This window comes from Electrophorus electricus, chromosome 3 (assembly GCF_013358815.1).
Source record: "Electrophorus electricus isolate fEleEle1 chromosome 3, fEleEle1.pri, whole genome shotgun sequence".
Lineage (NCBI taxonomy): Eukaryota > Metazoa > Chordata > Actinopteri > Gymnotiformes > Gymnotidae > Electrophorus > Electrophorus electricus.
The window spans coordinates 28,961,738-28,982,880 of NC_049537.1; the positions used below are offsets into that span (position 1 = coordinate 28,961,738).

A 21,143-nucleotide genomic window follows, 5' to 3' on the forward strand; every position below is an offset into this window, starting at 1 on the left:
ACGACACACCCCGAATCTGGGGAGGGACATTAGCACCACGGAATACTAAACACCCAAGTAAAAGGGAGGACAAGCGAACATAACCTGCAACTGACACCATGTACCGTGCTAGGCTAGCTGCGGCATTACAATACTGGCACAACAGCACACAAACATAACCGACTACTTAGCGATACAATACACGCTATGCACTATTAAATTAATCCTGCTAGCTATGTAACTGAAAAGGTGCAGTTATTCAGCTAGCCAGCTAGCTAATAACTAAGCCTACGTTATGACGAATAAATCATGGAAACATGCGAACACTAACAGAAACCTGCATGTTATCTCTAACGATTACTCTTAATAAACTAAACTGGCCGGTACACGGCTCAGGATAATCTCGCAGCCGCTCCGAGGAGGCAGGATTGTGGAGGTAGCGGTTAGGATTTAAATTACCTCACGAAGCGCTTCGATAGCTCAGCTAGCAATTACCTAGCGAAGAATACGACCCCATCACTCCACAGCTATCTGAAGACACACTTAAAACAGAAGCAAACCGACCTCTTTGAAGCCCTGTAGTTAGCTCCCGTTTGGTCGATACTGCCAGTTTTGCTCGGTTGTGCCGGTTTAACGGCCTCGGGGGGGAAAAAAAAACTAGGCTCCACAAGACGAGTGTATTCAAGCTGTTTTGAACGACGGGGTGAAGCTGGGAGGAGCTCTCGCGGCAGCCAACGGTCTAGGCTCGTGCAGGTTTATCGAAGGTGACGGTTGGTCTGCTGTTCATCGCGTGCCCCAAATCCGACCGCGAGCATGTTAAAGGTTGCTGTGCACCATCTGGGGACGTGCATATGCACATGGCATTAAAGCACGGAGTATCTGAGCTTTAAATTAGGTCATTTTTGTTTCAAGCAGGCGTAAATGATGAAACACAAAACAGAAAAGGAGGAAACTACTTGAATGGAACATCTTAAATCGGTAAAAGAAATTGTTGCAACTTATGTGAAGTTGATGAACAACTAGCATTGAAGAAACACCAGGTTTCACTTTTATCTCTGGAAAATTTTTCACAAAATGTTTGCACTCACTTTTCTTTGCACTTAGCTCCCTCTGGTGGACAACACTTAGAGCTACACGGTAGAGCATGGATTGCAGATCGCTCACACAATTTATATATACAGGATTAGGGTTACAGTTGTATTTCGCTGTAGTTACTATGTATAGCAATATGTACCTGGTCTTTCACTACAAATGCAGCGACATTTTTATGTATATCTGTTCTTCTATATAGACTTACTAATTGTCTTTTCTGTTTATTTCCTTTTTGCTATCATACTGAATAGGTTATGCTTGTAGTAAAAATGAGCTAAATCTTGCAAAGAACTGAATGACTGGAATTATGACATGTAATTCATTCACCTAATTTGACTTCCTGGCAACAGGCAATATTCGGATAAATTCTAACATTAACCCATTTATCACAATCAGCAAGACCCTGGGATACATGTGAACTGTTTTGAGCCTCCTGTATTATTCTGTGCATGGTCTGCACGAGGCATTTTAATTTGGGGAGAAGACAAACGGTTAACATGGAAAGGCAACATTTTTTCCCCACTATTAAGTAATATAGATTTATACTAATGCAATGATGAACAGCTCATTTTCAAAGAACTGGTGAATGTTAAAAAGCACAGAATATAACTACCATGATTAAAGCCCAACAGTGGCAATTTAGCAATGGTGGGCATTGAACTGGCAACCTTCTGTTTACAATTCAAATACCTTAACTACTGAGCGACCGCTGCCCACTGTTACTATGAATTTGTCTCTAAAATACTATTTTATACTAAAAGTATTTTAAACCAAACAACTGCATACATATATGTGTGACGTATCAAAGAACATATTTATTAACTTTATAACAAAGTAATATTCCCATCCCTCAATGCAAGGGCACGGTTCTTACATGGATACACAAATTTCAGGGGTACTCCTCATCAAACCCTTTGTCCTCTACAGAGTACAACAGATTGGCCAGCACTGGAAATGCAAATGTCATATTACAGCCATCTCTGTTCCTCTCACTCTGCAAATTTCAGCTGCCGCGCTCGATGCTCTCCATGCAGCTCTCTCGCTCTGTTCTTCAGCTCCTCCGCCTTACCGTCGTCCCTCTCAGTGCCGTCGCCCAGTTTGTACATGCGACTGGCGTTGGAGCATCCCCAAACATGACCAAGCTCACAAGCCCGCACGGCATAGTTCAGAGCCAAGGGCATGTTTTTGTCCACCCCTGCCAAGCCCTGGATGTAGAGGGCACTCAGGTTGAAGCAGCTGGGGGCAAACCCCCCTTCACAGGCCCTCTCATAGTACTGTCGAGCAACCACCGGGTCAGGACCCCCCTCCTGGGCACGGCCATCATGGGCAAGCAAGCCTACGTTGTGGCAGGCGTCGACTGACTTCTTTCCTCTGGCGTTGCATGCCTTTACAAAGCAGGAGTAGGCCGTTTTTAGAGATTCTGTTACTCCACCTGATGTCACAAAGAGCAGGTGGACATGCAACCAATGGATTAGATTTTGGCAACAATCAGTGCTGGAGTTTCAGCACAATCAGTAATAATATAACATGGTTAAGTTCATCTATAGGAAAAGAGTGGGAGGACAAACTATACACTTCTTCTAAAATAAAGCTTTGTAGGTTTCTCAATTTTAAATGTCACTGCCATATGGCCTTTTCATTTCAATCCCTGATGCAATTTCTGATATGCTGTTTTCAATTTAGAAATATAATTTCCCCCCTGCCCCGATCTATGAAGCGTCATATCGTTAAGTCCGACTTTATCTTTAATAAAACGTTGTGCATCTCTAACATTAGTCTTAAATAACTCGAACTGACGTTACCTTTACCAGTGATATGGTAAGCACCAAGCTTGTAGCAGCTCTCGCTGTGCCCGTTAACCTCGCAGTTGTGACTGAGAACCTGGGCGGTCATATCATAGTTCTTCTTTACGCCCTCCAAGTAATCTGCCAATCTGTGACAAGCTGATATATATATAGAAGGAACATATATATAGAAGCATAGTTGGAACAGGGGTGAAGTGTAATGGTCCGAAAATTGTGTTCAGCACCGCACGCGTGGGACAGCGCTCAACGTACCGTCAGGGTCTTTCTCGCGATAGCACTGATAGCTGTACTCGACGCCCAAGTTATCTAAAAATTGTTTGACCTCCTTTTCGTCCTCGAAATTAATAAGTCCAGCCATTTTTAAAGGAAATTTTCCTTATCGCTCCCACTGTTTTATGATGTAAAAAACCAAAAGGATTTTACGTGTTAAATACAAGACCATCGAAGTCGCGTGACCTTGGTCTGTGGTTAGCTACTAGCTAGTAGGCTATTAAAAGAATGAATTGACTTTCAATGACTCAAGATGCAAACACTCAAACACGTAGAAAATGAGTAAAATTACAGCTAAGTTACAACATCCAAACACATCCTCAATAACCGCAAACAACGCAACAACTCCACGAGCACTAGACGTTTAAATCCTGTCTTCACAATCTGCTTCCGGATGTTCCGCCTCCGACTCACAGTGTACTTCCGGTGTGATGACCCCGTTTACTTGTCAAGACGCAGCGCCCGTCCGCCTCCTGCAAAAATAAGAAACGCAAAACAAAAACCAAAAAAAACGGTTCTTGTTGCGTTGGGAGATGTGACACGGTCGTTCAACAAATGTTCCAGAAAAAAAAAATGGACTCTAGTGCTTCTCAGTCAGCTGTGGTGTTGGTGAGTTAGTGGTCGTGCGGTCGCCGTTTTGCGCCGCAGGGTTCTTGTGGGTTTTGCTCCCGTAGTTACCGCATTCGAGTCGCTCCGTTTAACGATGGTAAGACGTTGCGTTTTTATAGAACCTGTCCCTGGCCAACGAGCTAGGTCTGCTTTTACGAGAGTAACGCAATCGGAGCTTTGTCCTGAGCGGCTAGCTGGTGGAGTGCATACACTACTGACGCCTGATGGCTACTCAGTTTTAAGCCCCTGTCTGGGACAGAGGGGTGAATCCAAGCCCTGGGTCGGTAATGGGTTTTAAAATGTGTTTTCAGTCAGCGTGTTAGACGACGGCCCGTATGGCTTTGTTGAAGATGTAATATGTGAGAATGTATGAGAGGGATCCATACTGAGTTCTTTAAAAATGTAGTCTACGTGTATCTCAGTGGTGGGAACTGCACTGATGCTACACCAATGTTTTGAAATGGCGGCATAGCGATTAGCTACGAAATGTTTTACATGGTAGTGAAGTCTGAGAAATATTATAGCTGACCTAGCTACCTACGTTTTGACCATTGACTACTCGCCTGTAGTCTTAAAATAGGTATGGTGTGAACAAAGTTGATTGGCAATGCTATCAGGCTACTGAGTGAATTATATGCTGATTTTAGTTCATCGTGGCGGATTGCAGTCATGCATATGTGTAGTAATGGGTATCTAAAACAAGAATTTTTACTTTTAAACAGCAAGTAAAGGCATATCTATACAGACCTTTATCAAAATGGCACAGTCTCGTCTGCCTTAATGCACTCCTTGGCAACCTAAATTATAGTCTGCATAATCTTTCCATACTGTTTTACAATATATCTTCCAGCATATGTCTTGCATGGAAAATGGCTTGGATTGTAGGTAAATCAGACAGAAGCAGGAGACTGTTTTGATGCTGGATGCTGAATGTCGTGTTTGTTTCAGGACGAGGCATCCCCAGCGTCTCTAACAGACCTGTGCCTGGCACTGGTAAGCTCCAGGCTTCAGATTTTTTGCGTGAAGCTGGCCGATGGCTCTCTGTGTCTCCGGGAACCGGTGGTCTTCCCTCAGGAGTTGGCGGACCAACTCCTCTGCAAGATGGCCACAGAAGGTGAGCTAGAATCTTAGATACAGCTGACTGAACCAATTTCTGCATTTATTATGGACCATGGGGGGGGGGGGGGGTCTGCACAAATATCCCAAATTATTAGTAAGTTCATTTGCCTTGTTAATGATTTTTTTTGTAACTTCTTAATTTGTATTAATTGCCACAAATGCAATCAGTGACCATATAAGCCTGAAATTTTCATTGCGAAGTTCGGTTTGTGTAGAGAGAAGCAAACTCCTCCAAGGCTCTGCTCTGCCCCCCACAGGCCTGCTGAATGACAGCACGGTGGGGATTTTCCGCAGCTGCCAGCAGCTTCGGCTCCGGCGTGCCTGCATCCGCACGGCGCGCATCTCGTCCGAGGCCTTCCGGCGCGCAGTCTGCCCGCACCGGCTCCTGGAGCTGGATGCGTCACGGGTCAACGCCGACCTCACCATCCCCGACATCCTGCGTGGCCTTTCGGGCAGCAAAGCGCTGCGTGAGGGCCTCCAGCGACTGGTGCTCAATGGCCTGACCATGTTGTCGCTGGAGGAGCCCAGCCGGCGCTGTTTCGGCTCCCTGCGGGGCCTGCGTGCCCTCAGCATCTCCAACGTGGACTTCTACGACGCTGGCCTGGCCGACGCATGCTCGCTGCCCCGCCTGGAAAGCCTGGACATCTCCAACACATCTGTGACCAACCTGACACCTCTGCTGGGGCTCAGGGCTACGCTGCGATACCTCACCATGCACCAGCTCAAGCGGCTGGAGATGAGCACCACCCAGCTGCTGGCCGTGCTCAGCCAGGTCAGAACCAGAACTCTGCCCTTAACGCAGGCTCTGCTGGTTTGGTGTTTTCCTGCTGGTTTGGTGTTTTCCCTCTTCTGATTTAGTTCATCAGTTATTTCCCAGGCTTTGTAGGTGTGCTAGAGTGGCGAAATCCTCAAACTGCGCTTTGGATTTTCTTTCTGAAGACAATAAAGAACCTCATCTCAATGTGGTTAGGGGAGCCCTGTGTTACTCAGGGGTTTCTTTTGTGGTTTGTATAGTGTTAGCAACCAGGGAGAATGAACACTGAAATGTTGGCCTTTAAACCAAGCAACTTTTCAAGCGATTTCACTGTTTCCTTTATCTCGATCGTTTGATGTAAGGTGGTTCAGATAACTGTCTTAAGTCTGTCTTCTACTCGCCTTGACAGTCTGATAAAAATTAACACTATTCAGTATTGAGTTTTTTTCTTGGCTCATGGAAATAGTGACGTGAGCTCTCTCCAGCACCAAACGGACAGTAGCGACACTCTGGTGGCTAGATGAGACGAGGGGCATGGACGAGGCTCCGCATGGCTGTGCTTTTCAGAACAAACCATGAACAGCTGTCGCCAAAAGCTGCTTCTGTTTGTGCTTCATTGTAAATTTTCTCTTGTAAATTTCCAACAGGAGCATGGTGGGGTGGGGGGGGGGTTTAAACGGAATCTAGTTGCAGTCTTGCACATAGTGACCCTGCAAGAGCCCCAGTCTTTGCAAAATAATAGTCTGTGACTACGTTGTCTTTAGATGTGAATTTAGTCTTTTAAAAGTCTTTTCTGAGTCTTCAGATTAAGGAGGTGACTATAGACTGTTGTTAATGTATGGCTATCAGGCAGCTGTACCACTGTCAGTCAGCGTGTCACCCTCATTCGGGCTTGCGAAGGAGCCGTGCCCAGTAATCTGTCTGTGTCCAGCTTTGGCCTTCACTTTGTGACCCAATCTCCCTTCCCCTGGGCAGCTGGAGGGCCTGCAGCACCTGGACATTTCTGACGACAAGCAGTTTACATCAGATGTGGCGCAGCAGCTCCTGGCTGCCCCCGGCATCCTGCCCGAGCTCGTGTCCCTGGACGTGTCTGGCCGCAAGCAGGTGACGGACGCTGCGGTCAGGGCGTTTGTGGAGGAGAGGCCCGGCATGACGTTCGTTGGCTTGCTGGCCACTGACGCCGGCTTCTCTGACTTCCTGTCCGGAGAGGGAAGCTTGAAGGTGGGCAAGCAAGCAGGAGGGGCCCAGTCACATGTACATTAATGGTGTGTTCATACTTGTAGTTTGGTTCTCTTGGTCCGGCCCTGGTTTGCGTGTCACGGACGTATGGGCTTAATGCACTTATCGGGGTTATGTATACCTGGTGTTATTTTACCATCTGGAGGTGGTAAAATGCATAAAGGAGTCAAAACGGCACCAGAAATTCCTCCACTGCACATACCAAAGAAGGTACGCTGCAACGCATAGTGCAATGTTTCTGATGCCTGTACCAAAGTGTAATGGAAAACTTTTCTTTTTCTTTCTCTCAGCGCACTCTTCTGTGACATCTTGCGACATCACGTCCTGTGTTTGGTTTGTTTAGAAGCCTTTGGTTCATTTTGCGTTCGTACTTCAAACAAACCACACCAGACTACGTTTAGAAATGGACAGAGACCCACGTGCTCATTCGCTCTTGGTCCGTTTATTTGGTTTCAAAGGAAGCGTTCACACTCTAATGAACGGCACTGACAGAGCAATCGTACCAGGGTTTGTTTTAATTGAACCAAAGCCCTCAAGTCTGAACACACCCAAGTCTTTACTCACGTGCCCTTTTCCTCTTGCTGAATGATCCGAGGTTTTTCAGACATTTCTGTGGTCATTTTCAGATGGTTTTAGCTACGTTGAGCTACCAGACTGGTGTCTGTATAATGATGATACACCTTTTACAAATAGTAGTTTACAAATGGTATTTCACAATACTGAGAAGTTACTTTTAAAAATAGATTATATCTTTTTTTTATATATAGGTTAATGCAGTATTCTTCCTGACTAAATATGTATAGGTATAATTGTGTGTGTCTTCATGCCTGCAGGTAACCGGGGAGGCCAATGAAACCCAGATCTGCGAGGCTCTGAGGCGTTATAGCGAGAGAGAGGGCTTCGTGAGGGAAGCGCTCTTCCACCTCTTCAGCCTCACCCACGTGATGGAGAAAGCTCGGCCCGACATCCTCAAAGTACACGCGCCATTGCGCACGCACAAACAATGCTGTTTCCCCTCCTCGCCGGGGTCCTCCCACACACTCTCAGGGTGGGGCTTTAAGCTTAACATAGGCAGTCCTACAATGAATCGAAGGTCCCTCGCCTCACGCTCTCACACGCAACACTACGAACACACCGATACGCTTCGTTTTGTTCACTCTGTTGTTAGGTTCACTCTGCATGAGATTTGTACTTTTTGCTTACTATCTCAATGATGAACGTTTTTTTTTTTTACGCACCTTTCAAGATACCTAAAGTCACTGTGCAAAAAGAAATGTATGTATTTGAAGAGAATAATATACCTTTAAAAAGCTCTAAATGTAATGCTTAAAAAGAAAATGTTTAAAAAGACACTAGATTTGGAATTTGTACGAATGGTCTGACCATGAATTAAATGGGCATTTTTAATGATTCACTGGTTTGTGATTTGCAATTGTGTCTTGGATACCTTCTGTCCCTGTAAATGTGGAGTTTCCAAGGCCCAAGGGTTGAATACTTGTGCAAACCAAGAGTTGGGTTAGAGAGAAAGCAGCAGTACAAAACAACTTTTTTGTAACAAATTAATCCCCATGTATAATTTATTTATTTTTTTTGTATTCCACTGTAGTTTTACCATAGACTTTACACCATTTGCCAATTCCCATCTGTGTCAATAGCAAAATAACCCAGTGACATTGCCTCAGTAACTTTCATTGCTGTCAATGTCATAACATCCTCTGCCGTTCTCCGCCGTGAAGTTCAGTCTCTTCTCACGCTCTCTCTCCCTTCCTCTTCTTCAGCTGGTGGCACTGGGGATGAAGAACCACCCCTCGACCCTGAATGTACAGCTGGCAGCCAGCGCCTGCGTCTTTAACCTCACCAAGCAGGACCTGGCGTTTGGAATGCCCGTGCGTCTCCTGGGCAACGTCACCCAGCTGCTTTTGGAGGCCATGAAGACCTTCCCCAATCACCAGCAGGTGCTGTCCAATACGTGTGCATCCAGTGACAGACAGTATTCTGCTATATGTGCTTCACGCTCACTAATGACTGGGGGAAAAACACCGGCCTCCCGGGACCTTGGAGAGCGCACAGCTGGAAGCCTCTGAGCATGAACGTACATGTGGCTTTCTCCTATGGCTGAGTGGAGCTAAGGGTTCGTCAACCAGTGCGGAAGTTGCAGTCTGCTGTGTGACTTGTGGTTAACTGACTGCTTCCCTGGTTTTGTCCTTGCAGCTGCAGAAGAACTGCCTGCTGTCCCTGTGCAGTGACCGCATCCTGCAGGAGGTTCCGTTCAACAGGTGCGTCTGCAGATGGTGCCATAGGTGCCTGGGACCATGGCGTCCAAGACTGGCCTGTTCGGAACACAAACACACGATCTCTGGCATCTGCTAAATGATGTGGTTGTTATGGTGTAGTGGGTAACAGTGCTGCCTGTACTGTGGGGGAACAGGGTTCGAACCTTGTCTGGGAAAGTGCTCTGTGCTATACCGATAAGAGTCTTAACACTATGCTCACCTTTCCCTGTAGCATGACTGGAAATGGGAAGTTGCTTGGGATAAGAGCGTCTGCCAAATGCGTAAAATGTAAACGATGCATGCTTGCAATCTGGAAAAAAATAAAGCTGTTTTTGCTTTCAGTATTGCTGAAAGACTGTCTGTTAAAGATGTGTATATATGTGTTTCTTTGTGTGTCAGGTTTGAAGCTGCCAAGCTGGTCATGCAGTGGTTGTGTAACCATGAGGATCAAAACATGCAGAGGATGGCAGTAGCCATTATATCCATCCTGGCTGCTAAGGTGAGATGCCCCAGGTGTCTGCAGGCTCGTTCCTGCACGACAGACCTGTGCAGGTCTGCTGTCAACTGGCCTGGTAGCTCAGTGGCTTCATTAGCTGGTTCATGTCTTAGACTCTTCCAAGTCCAAATGTCCTGCATCTGACGGCTAATACAATATCTCTCTCTCGCTCGCTCTCTCACTCTCACTTTCACTCTCTCTCTCCTTCTCTCACTCTCTCCCTTTGTTTTTGTTTTCTTCAGCTGTCTACAGAACAGACGGCCCAGCTGGGAGCAGAGCTGTTTATTGTGAAGGTAAATTTCAAGCTCTGCCACCAAGATGGAAATGGGATTACCTGATGTGAAATACTGCCTTGTTTTATCAGACTTCCACCCTCAGTGATGTCCTACTTTATTAACTCACATAACAAATTCTTTATCTCTCTCTCTCTCTTCCTTCCTCTCTTCTTATCTTAGCAACTCCTGCACATTGTACGACAGAAGACGTCTCAGGGTGCAGTGGATGCCACACTGAAGTTCACACTCAGTGCCCTGTGGAACCTGACGGACGAGTCGCCCACCACTTGCAGGCACTTCATAGAGAACCAGGGCCTGGAGCTCTTTATCAAAGTGCTGGAGGTGCACACACACACACACACACACACACACACACACACACACAAACAAACAAAAGATTGTTTCTGTAATTATAAATGGGTATGACCAGACTGGGCCTTTTAGTAAAGCATGTTTGTCCAAGTTGAGATGATATTTATAACATGTCTCCAAGTCCCTGGGGGGCAAAAATAAATGGCTATTCCAAACTGTACAAACTGAGTGTTAATGGTGCGGTGTCTCTCTGCTCTGCACCAGTCCTTCCCTTTGGAGGCTTCCATTCAGCAGAAGGTCCTCGGCTTGCTGGTGAGAAACTCTGTGTGTGAGTCTGTGTGTGAGTCTCTAAGTCTAACTGGAGTCTTGTCAGGCCATAGCTCTGTGTGAGCTGAAGATTGTCTCTCCACATTTCTGTGGTGTTACTTTGGGATGAGCAGGACCCTGCAACTCCCAGATAAGAAAAAGGGAGCCAGCGGTTCACACAGAAGGATTACACTAATGGATTCCTTTTTTAGATGGCGCGTAGCCGCACGGGCTGCACAGTCCTGCTCCCAGAGTGTGCCGCAGTCCTTTAGGAACGTTAGGCCTGTGTCCCTTCTGACCAGTGATTAGGTGATGCGTTCTTGCAATAGGTGTAATTTTGTCTTTCTATCGTGTGTGTGTGTTTGTGATCTTTTAGAATAACATAGCGGAAGTAAGGGAGCTGCATGTCGAGCTGATGGTGCAGGGATTTCTGGACCACATCGGCACCCTGCTCCACAGCCCCGAGGTGGAGGTGAGCTACTTTGCAGCCGGCATCTTGGCCCACCTAACCTCCCGCGGGGAGACCGTGTGGACGCTCGACCTACCCCTCCGAACCACACTACTGGAGCAGCTGGTACGTACACATGAGAGTGCATGTGAGAGTGTGATTGAAGTGTAGGCAGGAGTGCACGTGAGTAAGTGTGGCTGTGAACACGTGTGAGTAAGTGTGCGGCGCAGTCTCATTTCACCCCTTGCTCCCTGCTGCTTAGCACTACCCCTTCTAGATATTGAAGCCTGGGTGTAGGGTGTCCGGAATCTTTCTCGGGAGAGGGCATAGTGTTAGGGTTACACTGTCTGTTTTTTCAGACGCAAACAGACTGTTATGAGACATGCTTTCGGATCATGGAAACATCATTCAGTGTGAAACAACAGGAGGCTGTCTGTTGCCCCCCTGGAGAGATCATCACAGCTGAGCATACTATATTGGAGACCTGTTTACATAAAAGCTATCGAGGACTCGCGATGACTTAACGGGTTCTTGAAGGGTTGTCCCATTTCATAGGGGAAGATTTCAGCCAGTACACCTTATAACTCCGTTCCAGGGGTTATAAGAGGGCAAGGCACTCAAAACCAAGGGGTAGGGGTATAAATAAGAAATGGGATTGGGACCACGTGTACACATCAGTTCTTCATGACAAAAATAACATCATCTGCTTGGTATGGCTGCTTGTTTCTCCTAGCACTCAGCCATCCTGAAGTGGCCCACGCCAGAGTGTGAGATGGTAGCGTACAGGTAAGCAGCTGCTCTGTTCTCCCAGTGCTTTCCCAGGAGTGTGTGTGTGTGTGTGTGTGACGCGCTGTGTGTGTGCTGGGGGTTTCAGGTCCTTTAACCCCTTCTTCCCCCTGCTGGAGTGCTTCCAGACTCCAGGGGTCCAGCTGTGGGCGGCCTGGGCGATGCAGCACGTGTGCAGCAAAAATGGTGAGCAGCATGTACATGCACTTCATGTGTTGCAGCACTCTTCAGTTTCAGCCGTAAAGATGATGATGATAAAAGTTCGGTCTTCCAAAGAATAGTTATTTGTTTTAGAATTGTGTGTGTGTGTGTGTGTGTGTGTGTGTGTGTGTGTGTGTAGCTGCACGATACTGCAGTATGCTGTTGGAGGAAGGAGGACTGCAGCAGCTGGATGCCGTGAGGTCGCATCCTGAAACCCACAGCGATGTGAGGCGATTGGCTGAGAACATTCTGGACAGCCTCCATCGCCACCAAGCACGCTACTCAGGCTCCACTGGAGCAACACAAGCACACACACACAGAGGTAGGATACACGAGTGCGTGTGCACACGCGCACACAATATAAACATTACCTACACCAGAGGATCACAGGCACAGTTGCCCATATTATAGCAGAGTATTAACCTTTGCTAATTTATGTTCCCATATAAAAATTGTGCTTTGATATTTCTGGGAAATGCATCCAACTGATATGTGATGTGTGTGTCTTTTTCTCGTTTTTCCTTCCCTAATTCAGAGAGAGATGTCCCATGACTTGGATATTCCTCTACTGGTCACAGAATTGCACACAGTGTACTTGCCTGGAAAGTGTGTGCGTGTGTGTTTGTGTGTGTTGAGAATTCTCCTATTCCATCCTCTTATGTTAATACACTCTCTTCTACACTTTCCTCTACCTCCAGTGAGAGGCATTATGGGGTAACTTACCAAGCATTTGTTTGCACAAAGTAAATTATTTATTTTTTTGTCTCTTTTCTGTGTAGTGATGAGGAATTTTGTATTAACATCTCTTGTTACCAGTAAAAAAAAATATTAGAGAAGAGGGGCAACAGCTAAAGAGAATAGTATAGGAGAGTATAGTAAGTGTTTGTGCGCGTGTGTGTGTGTGTGTGCATGCCCGCATGTGCTCTGAGAGCATGCTTTAGGTCTTCTGGATGACTTATTCTGTATTCATATTTGGAGTCATTCACATGTGATTATTTGTTTCAGAATCAAGCTGGTTTGACAGATAAAAGTCCCTCTGGATACAAATGGCAATAAATACCTTGGTCAAACATACAGATAAGACAAAGTATATGAAAATTGAATTTGTATTGTCTCCAGATAGTCTTTATTGCTAAATATTTGTTTATACTTCTGTGTGTAGATGTGTGCATGTGTGTGTGCTTGAGTGTATGATGATGGGTTGCAGTTTCTTTGTATTTGTCAGTGCATTTGACAGCATAAGAGGTTTGATGCAAAGCTATTTTTAATATATACTGTACTCTATATGGTATCTACTGAAACAATTGTTAAAGAACGCTATGCTGTATTGTTAGCAAAGATTTAATACTATTCTGATTTAAGTTTTGTTGTGAGCAAAATGGTACCAATAGCAAAAAGTAACAGCCAGTTTGGATTTTTAAGGATTATTCACCATGTTTCTCAACAGATTCAGAGGATGAGGGTAGAGGCCATCTGGACTCTAGGCAAAGAGAGAGGTGGAGACTCTTAGAGACTAAGTGTTGAATCCTGGACAGTACTGGCTATTAATTGTACAGATCTTCTTGAGGTACTGCGTAACTTTTCAACCTGGTTATCCAGTCCTCCTGTTTCTCACCTGGGAGACCCTACATGGACACGTTTAACATCCTAAAAGAATTTACCGTGATGACCAGAGTCCTGTCTGTGGTGACTACAAAACACGCTAGTCTTTGTTCATTGTTGTGTCTCTTCTGTTGCAAGACACATGCAGGCAGCTCTAATCTTGTGCATTGCCTTTGTGGTAGAACTGTTTGGTGGTGACATTGTTCATGTCCTTAGATCAAGTGAGCTGAAATAAGAACAACTGTTTACCTTTGAGGAAATAACACTTCTGCTTTGCCCTATCTGATTTTAATATCAGATGTATGTGCTTTATTACATTGCATGAGGTTTTTTGTTTTGTTTTTCTTTTATCATCCTTCAGTAGGTGGCGCAAGGTCTTTAACCAGCAGAGACAATCTATATTTCAAAGAACCCTGGAAAAACAACAGTTTTGAATTATTTTAAAAAGGCTGATCAAGATTATAAACTACTATATTCCCAAAATTAAGATTTAGGGTTCACAAGTTCATAATTTGCGGTGTACGGAGACACTGCTCCAGAAATAGACATGTCCAAACAGGAAAAGTTAACTCTAGGTGTGGAACTAGATCAAATTCCAAAGTGCTTTGGCTGACCTCCAGTCCCTGAAAATGTACTGTTAGTTTAGCATTGCTTTGCCTGGATTGCTTCTCATACTGTGTTTACAGGTGTGTTATTCTCAACTATTCCATAGTTGTTACCTCATATTTAACCAGGCTGGACGTTCAGCTGCTCATACTTGTGGGATTGCAGTAGAAGGGATGGATAATGTTTGCACATATGTCATTTCTATTAGTCATACAAGTGTTTTAAAGGGACATTTTGTATTGGTGTTTCTACTCCTCCTCAATTTCCGATTGTCTCTTGAGATATGACCACAGAAAATGCATTTTTTTTGTATTTCTGAGAGTTTTGTTTTTTTTTTCGTTTTTTTTTACTAAACTTCATTTTTGTAGCCATTGTTTTAGAAAGAAAACATCCACAACAGACCTGCCCACCATCATCAAATCTCCCATGCATCCCCTGGATAGAATTGGCTTTGGATGTTGTGCCAGTTGCTCGCCAAGACTTTCAGAGTTCACTGAAGTTTTGGAAAAATGCAAACTTTTCATCCGTGTGTTTTTTGGCTTTTTGCACAAGAACTTTACAATGTGAGGGGGGGAAAAAGCGCTTACCCTGTTGATCATGCCTAATTATGAACTTCTACAACAGTCCGCCAACCTCGAAGGCCCAAACCTAGAGCCCACTCAACATGCGGACAGTCATCCTACTCACAGTTCCACATGCTGTATACATGGTCCCTCTGATTCTTTTGCGTGCACTATAGTAGATGTTTCTAAAGAGTTGGAGGGTCCCAGGGTGTGAGCCAGTCCAGATAAAGCTAAAGTGTTATACTGCTGCTCAGATTCCTGTTATATGCAATCCATGTTGCTCCAATAAAGAGTGTAAAGCCATTGCGTGGTTCAGCCTGGTTTTAGTGGAGATCAGCCAAATGGTTATCAGGAGCAGTAAACTGCTAAATTAGCTGGAAGTTTTAAAAGTTAATGGGGAGTTTCTCCAGACCGAGAACAATGCTAAGCCTAGATCGAAGAGAATTTCCAATGGTGATTAAAACTACCACACAAAAGCCAACTCTAACTAGGCTTAATCCCCATCTATAAAAAAAACTCCTAAAAGTGGGAAAAACTAAGAATCCCTGCACTCAAGTTACTCGTCTGGTAGTGTTGCTACCAGTGTCTGCTAGAGTCAGCACCACCAAATCTAGGATCTGTAAACATGAATGTAAATATAAATTTGTGATGATCAAGATCATTTACATTGGCATCTTATCACTGGTGTAAGATGATTTAATATGAGAATATTTGATATTGTAATACATTTTGTTCATCTTGGTCATCTTTTTACCAAGTATGACATTAATAGTTAAGTAATAAAATTAATGTGTGAATGTGTTCTTGATCTATGAGAAGTGATTTGATGGAGGCTTAAGAAAAACGCTATAAACGTCCATTTTATTTAAATATTTTGAAGTATTTTTTTTGATGATTCAATAATATTGTAAAGTTATGTTTTTCACAGTTTGAATATACTCAAAGTAACCAGTAACAGGCTTTTACCTGCAGAAAATGATGCAGTGGCTCTTTATATCTACTGTGTTTGTGTGTGTGTGTTGGTCTGTTTACTCTCCAGTGTATCTGGGGCGCCTCTTCTCGATAAAAGCAGCCATTCCTTCCTGCCGGTCTCGTGTTGGGATGACCTGCAGGAAACAGACAGCAACAATTATTCAAACTAAATTTTTAAGTATCTCATGTTCCATCATGGTAAAGCAAAGAAACAAGCTGTCATTTCAGCAACTTCTCTCAAACACACTAGGATCAGTCCTCATCCCGCACCTAAGTGCAGCATCATAGCTTGGTTTCATTCTGATCAACAGTTTATGCAAAGCTTAAAATAGATTTTAGATTAAGAGGTTCTGACCTTTTACCCCCCACGCTTTTTTCCTATCCCAGATCTTAATGTTGTTACTGGGAAAAGGAATATTTTATGCAGGAATCTCAGGTGTCCTCACCACAGGCAGTGGAACTCACCCGGGCGTAACACATTCCTTCAATGACCATCCCCGTGGTGATGTCTACCTCTATCCCTCGGTTCATGGCCTCCTTGGCCATGCGGACTGCAACTGGAGCCTGTCAGAAGCAGAGCACGGAACGTCACAAACTCGGAAGCGAATCATTGCCACCCACACCTGCAGACGTTGAGGCATGCGTGTGCACGCCCTAAGAATTTCACGCTATTCTCAGAAAGATATTTCAGCGGGAAAAGGGGTGGTAATGACGAAGTTCTTTTTAAACTAGGTCTAGTGATGAGAGATAAAGTTTCTTTGTCTCTAGCTCCATCAAGGAGGGCTAAAAATAGAGCTCTGTGGCTTTTATTTTGAACAGGACGACACAATTAAAATGTGGCTTAATTGTAATTTGACAAGAGCAATCACGCTGCACAGATGACTTCTTGTCTGTTACTATGTGGACACAACAAACCTGGACAAGCTGAGAAGGGCTTGTTGCCCGATAAGGTTTTTCCAAGAATATCTTTAACAGTCGTGATTCATAGCCTGTTACGCAAAAATTTAGCAGTAATCCTGAAGTGTATTTCAGGTGTTAAATCATTCTAGTTATTCAACTGTATTCTTTTAAAACAGAAGCTAGTAGAATATGCTTTTATGACTCAAAAGGATATTTCTCCTCTCCCTTGCTTGTTTGCTCTCTGTGTGTGTGTGTGTTTGTGTCACACAAAAGATGGTATGCATGCCCATAATCTAATCTAGTGATGGATTTAACACACACACTGCTCAAGACTAAGCCTGACATTGTGAGTGAGTATGCTTATAGCAGAAACCCACTCAAAACCTAGCCTCATTAAGATAAGGAAACGTGTGTGTGTTTGTGTGTGTGTGTGTGTCAGACCTACCTGAGGGAGTATCTCTCTGGCCAGGTTTAGGGCCTCTCTGTAGGCTGCATCTCCACTCTGGTTTTGGGCCACAGCACGGTTGACCATGCCCAGCTCCAGAGCCTGCTGCCCCCCAACACGCCGCCCTGTAAAGATCAGCTCCTTTGCCACTGCAAAGCCCACTGCCCGTGGCAACCTCTGACTGCCCCCTGGTGCACAACAAGTGAAAAATCACGATCAGCCAGTGAAGCCACTGTATAATCTATGATCACGGCTTGAGCCACTGTATGCCTGTGATCTGTGTTTACACTCAATGGACAACAGTTAAATCACTCTTTGGATCTAGAACCTACGTTCCCTGGCATGCTTAAGGACGTGATTACAGACTGCAGCCCACCTGCTGCCATGCACAGTACATCAGCCCCTCTGCATCACATTAATCACTGTGTACAATTTGGCTCATAGTCCATTCACAACACAGCAAGGACACTGGCACGGTTTCACCGTGTATCAGGCGCAGCGGCATTGCTGGAGATTTCACAGTCACTGCTGGCTTTGACAGTGATCTGCTGTCCAAACATATCCAACCAACAACAGTCCTGTGGTCAGAAACGGACCACTGATGAGCTGGAGGAAGCACAAGCTGTGCATGTCAACAAACAGTCATGACCTCAAACAGGTCACTTGCAATGTCTGTCTACAAAGTAGGTATTTCTGTTAAGTAGCTGCTAGGTGTGTTTTTTCCCCCCATTTCTCTCTCTTGTCATCGTCATTGGTGAGATGGTTTTCTTTTCTCTCTCTACTCTGCATTTGTCTCTCTTTTTCCTTTCATCCTTCTCACCCGCTCCTGGGAGTAGTCCCCGTGTGGTTTCGATCAGGCCCATCTGCGCAGTGCGCGCTGAAACACACATACACACACACACAGAGGACAGTTCAAGGAGCTTGCATCTGCATGCCCTAGCCATGCACCCCGCAAACAGTCATGGCTGACTGATGAGTCTACCACAGCAGCTTCAGTAAATAACTACAAATCCCAGAAGCCACCTGCCTCCCTCCACATGGCACTCCTGTCACTCGCCAGGCCTGGCCCACTGTCGTCATGTCAAAGCTCACACTCACCTGCCGTGCGGAGATCACAGGCCAGTGCCAACTCCAGTCCTCCCCCCAGGGCAAAGCCATCCACCGCGGCAACGGTTGGCATGGGCAACGCAGCTGGTACAGAGAGGGCAAAAAAAAACATGCATTGAACAGATCTTAAGTCAAAGCTACATGCTACTGGACTTGCCCAGAGCAGTAGTATACCTCTATCCATTACACCATAACCTGTGACAACACACACACTCATCATATCATTACAATAATTACCATCAGAATTAATACTAGTTTCTTAAGAATAGTTTCTTGTCAGTTCTTGAGACAAAATTAACTTCACAACACATCAGTATGAGGTTTGAATTTGTCCATGTCAAAATGTTTAATCTGATTATTTAAGATCAAAAAGAAAGATATTGTTCTTTACATGTTCTATAATAAAATATCACAGAATATATGATTACACTTCTTTCCAAAAGTGGAAAACCTGCTGACCAAAGTCTGCTCGTGTGAGAGTATTCAGCCTTTCAGGAAAAATGCACTGTGAAGACCGAGAAAGCACCCGATATAAACCAATAGGAGGGAGCGGAGAAGTGATTTCATGACTATTTAGAATATGAAAGCAGTCAGCCTGAAGCCTAGCAAGCCTGCCCAAGTGAGCAGGCCACAAAGCCCTCATACCACAACTGTTTTTATCTTTGTCATCGTCATCATCTCTCACCTATTTCATTCATTAATGATCGGAGGCCATGCACAAAATGTTCAGCCTCCGAGTTGCTCATCTGGGCTCGCTCCTTCAGGTCTGCCCCTGTAACAAATTACTGTTACCACTGATTACTCGTACAGTGGTTAAGTCAATAGGATGTCATTACTCCCGTTTCTGGGCGGGTCTCAAAACAGGAACGTGGTCTTGGTAAGGCGATACACGCACGATGTATGTATGATTTCTGTGTAGATGACCTGCACAAAAGCTGCTGACCTGCACAAAAGACTCCAGGGACCAGACTCCTAAAGATCACTACACGCACAGCTGAGTCATTGTGCAGGAATGACACCAGCTCTCGCATCTACGCACGCACACACACACACACACACACACACACGCACGAAACAGGGAGTGGGAGAATATTGATAGCACAAGAGAAATGGAAAGAAGTTAAGATGGATAGACAAACAATAGAAAAGCAACACAATATATCTTTACTTTTGTCTTATTTTCTATATATTGATCATTCTGCTGTCAACCTGAGAGATGTTTGTGCTTCCTCCAAACACAGTCCAATTTTATCTGTGGAAAAGTACTACCAAATGCATAAAGAAGACAATAAAACAGGGAGAATCAGGAGGAAGCGTATGGAGGGGGTATGAGGCTGCCTGCTTGGACTTTGTTTTCTCTGACGAATGACAGGCCGTTTCCACAAATACCCACAGGTATCATCTCACCTGACCCACGAAAACCCGGCCTAGAGAGTTCCGTGCTCGCTCTCGACACATCAGCACTTCCACTACACCTGACCAGAGGGAGGAACGATGAGAGAGAGAGAGATACTCAGGTGGAGACAAAACAGATGGGGGTTGAGTATATAACAGAAAAGAGAGACAACATATGGTCACAGAGCATCGCACACTTAACATGCTGCATACTAGAAGTCCGTTACGAACTGAGAACAATGACGTTTCACCTACTTTGCATATGTAAACTTTATCCTCCCTATTCCCGGCATGGAAACATGTCAGTGTCAATAGCTTTGTGAATAATTCAGTATCTCTCAAGGAACATGATTACCACTGCACAAAATCATCTGTGCCCATCTTACCTAGCTACATTTCAGACTCGGGAAATGATCATCAATCAGATAACCATACAGCATGCAGCTGAGACAGGGAACGTAGAGACCTATATACAGGTGGAATAACATCACTGAGGAACGTACTTGGCAGAGGGCCAGATGACGCGAATTAACCACGGGAATTCAATAATGCTATCCCACTTAGTAACGTGCATGTCCAAGACCTCCAAAACACCTAAAAGTGTCCCGAGCATTTAGTTATTGTGTACCTATTCATCTGTAATGGTAGCTTCCGACGCGACACTTTACCCAAATGACGTTTTCGTTCATTGATGCGCATTGTTATCTGATGGACTGCGCAGCGTCACTGCACCTTAATAGTAGCCTAACTGAGCCGGGGTGAACACTGGTTAAAGAGATCTGCCGAAAGTCTGGTGCCACTGGTCAAAGGGAAGTTTCCAGTGTTTCCCTAATGGGCTGTGATGACGTCAACGCGAACTTTGAGCGCATTCGCCGCGTTTAAAAACGCTGCAAACGGAGCTCCGTTTACTTTACGCACATTCTGTAACAGGTGTAATGTTAACTACTGACGAGTCACCTACCGTTGTCTTCAGCTTCAAGGCGTCTCATGTTTACTTCCACTTCTCTGTTAGGCCTTTGAGAGCAAAATGCTCGCCAATGCACAACATTAACTGGGCGGACGCATTTCTTCGTCTCGCACATATTGGCCTCAAACAACGTCCCATGGAGACCAGTAAACGCGCAGTCCAGTTTAATATGGCCTCGGACAAACGTACGAACTCCTACAGCAAATCTACGCAAGGTGGTCATGGTTAGTATAGTTTCGTGTATCTTGAGGCTGTTAACGAAAAACGGTTATCAGACTCTCGGAAGCCTTTAACCACGTTAAAACGGTCGGAGCCTGCGGATAACTGAACTCCGCGACGAAGTTTGTCGGTCATCCACTTTCACTTCATTGACACTTCCTCAACGTCGTCACCTCGGTAACCTTCCACGTCAACATAGTAATTTTTTTTTTTCCAGCCTGCATGTCGCTTATATTTATTCTAATTCATTCTCCTCTTTAAAAAACTGTTTCAGTTGCCTTATGTCTTACATTTCAAAACTAGAATATGTCCAGTCCACGGATCCTCGCAGGACGGGCAAAATCTATCACCAGAGGGCGATAATGTTTTAGAGAGCAACGTGTGTAAAACATTAGTTCGCCAA

At 44.9% G+C, this 21,143-nt stretch overlaps 4 protein-coding genes across 8 annotated transcripts in view; 1 reads left to right on the top strand and 3 right to left on the bottom strand.

Moving 5' to 3' along the window:
* ralgps2 (Ral GEF with PH domain and SH3 binding motif 2) overlaps window positions 1-496 on the bottom strand; it is a 70,008-nt gene extending 69,512 nt beyond the window's left edge. Inside the window, 1 exon segment of the mRNA XM_035524549.1 lies at window positions 475-496. The gene's annotated coding sequence lies outside the window, so the exon portion shown is untranslated.
* Window positions 497-1,862: 1,366 nt separating this feature from the next.
* Window positions 1,863-3,557, bottom strand: LOC113591626 (cytochrome c oxidase assembly factor 7). Of its 2 annotated transcripts, none has more exons than XM_035524151.1 (3): window positions 3,129-3,557; window positions 2,880-3,014; window positions 1,863-2,503 (listed from the first exon to the last, which is right to left on the bottom strand). In XM_035524151.1, the coding sequence occupies exons 1-3, from the start codon at window positions 3,232-3,234 to the stop codon at window positions 2,061-2,063; spliced, it is 684 nt and encodes a 227-aa protein (XP_035380044.1). In that variant the 5' UTR covers window positions 3,235-3,557; the 3' UTR covers window positions 1,863-2,060. The 2 variants fall into 2 exon arrangements, with proteins under 2 accessions (XP_035380044.1, XP_026888004.2); XM_027032203.2 differs by having other exon boundaries at window positions 2,874-3,014.
* A 9-nt stretch (window positions 3,558-3,566) lies between these two features.
* On the top strand, window positions 3,567-15,536 carry zyg11 (zyg-11 homolog (C. elegans)). 4 transcript variants are annotated; one of them, XR_004775793.1, is made up of 17 exons: window positions 3,567-3,755; window positions 4,704-4,869; window positions 5,132-5,646; window positions 6,604-6,849; window positions 7,701-7,841; window positions 8,646-8,822; window positions 9,079-9,143; window positions 9,540-9,639; window positions 9,879-9,929; window positions 10,092-10,253; window positions 10,488-10,535; window positions 10,906-11,103; window positions 11,711-11,763; window positions 11,852-11,949; window positions 12,104-12,286; window positions 12,500-13,051; window positions 13,412-15,536. XR_004775793.1 is itself a non-coding variant. In XM_035524149.1 (16 exons), the coding sequence occupies exons 1-16, from the start codon at window positions 3,702-3,704 to the stop codon at window positions 12,514-12,516; spliced, it is 2,274 nt and encodes a 757-aa protein (XP_035380042.1). In that variant the 5' UTR covers window positions 3,567-3,701; the 3' UTR covers window positions 12,517-15,536. The 4 variants fall into 4 exon arrangements, 1 of the variants encoding a protein (XP_035380042.1); XR_004775794.1 differs by having other exon boundaries at window positions 12,500-12,570; window positions 12,970-15,536; XR_004775795.1 differs by having other exon boundaries at window positions 12,500-12,570.
* A 41-nt stretch (window positions 15,537-15,577) lies between these two features.
* On the bottom strand, window positions 15,578-21,003 carry echdc2 (enoyl CoA hydratase domain containing 2). The gene is made up of 9 exons (XM_027032202.2): window positions 20,516-21,003; window positions 19,567-19,634; window positions 19,103-19,190; window positions 18,845-18,931; window positions 18,151-18,243; window positions 17,873-17,929; window positions 17,053-17,240; window positions 16,173-16,271; window positions 15,578-15,841 (listed from the first exon to the last, which is right to left on the bottom strand). The coding sequence occupies exons 1-9, from the start codon at window positions 20,742-20,744 to the stop codon at window positions 15,764-15,766; spliced, it is 987 nt and encodes a 328-aa protein (XP_026888003.2). The 5' UTR covers window positions 20,745-21,003; the 3' UTR covers window positions 15,578-15,763.
* Between the last annotated feature and the right edge of the window lie 140 nt (window positions 21,004-21,143).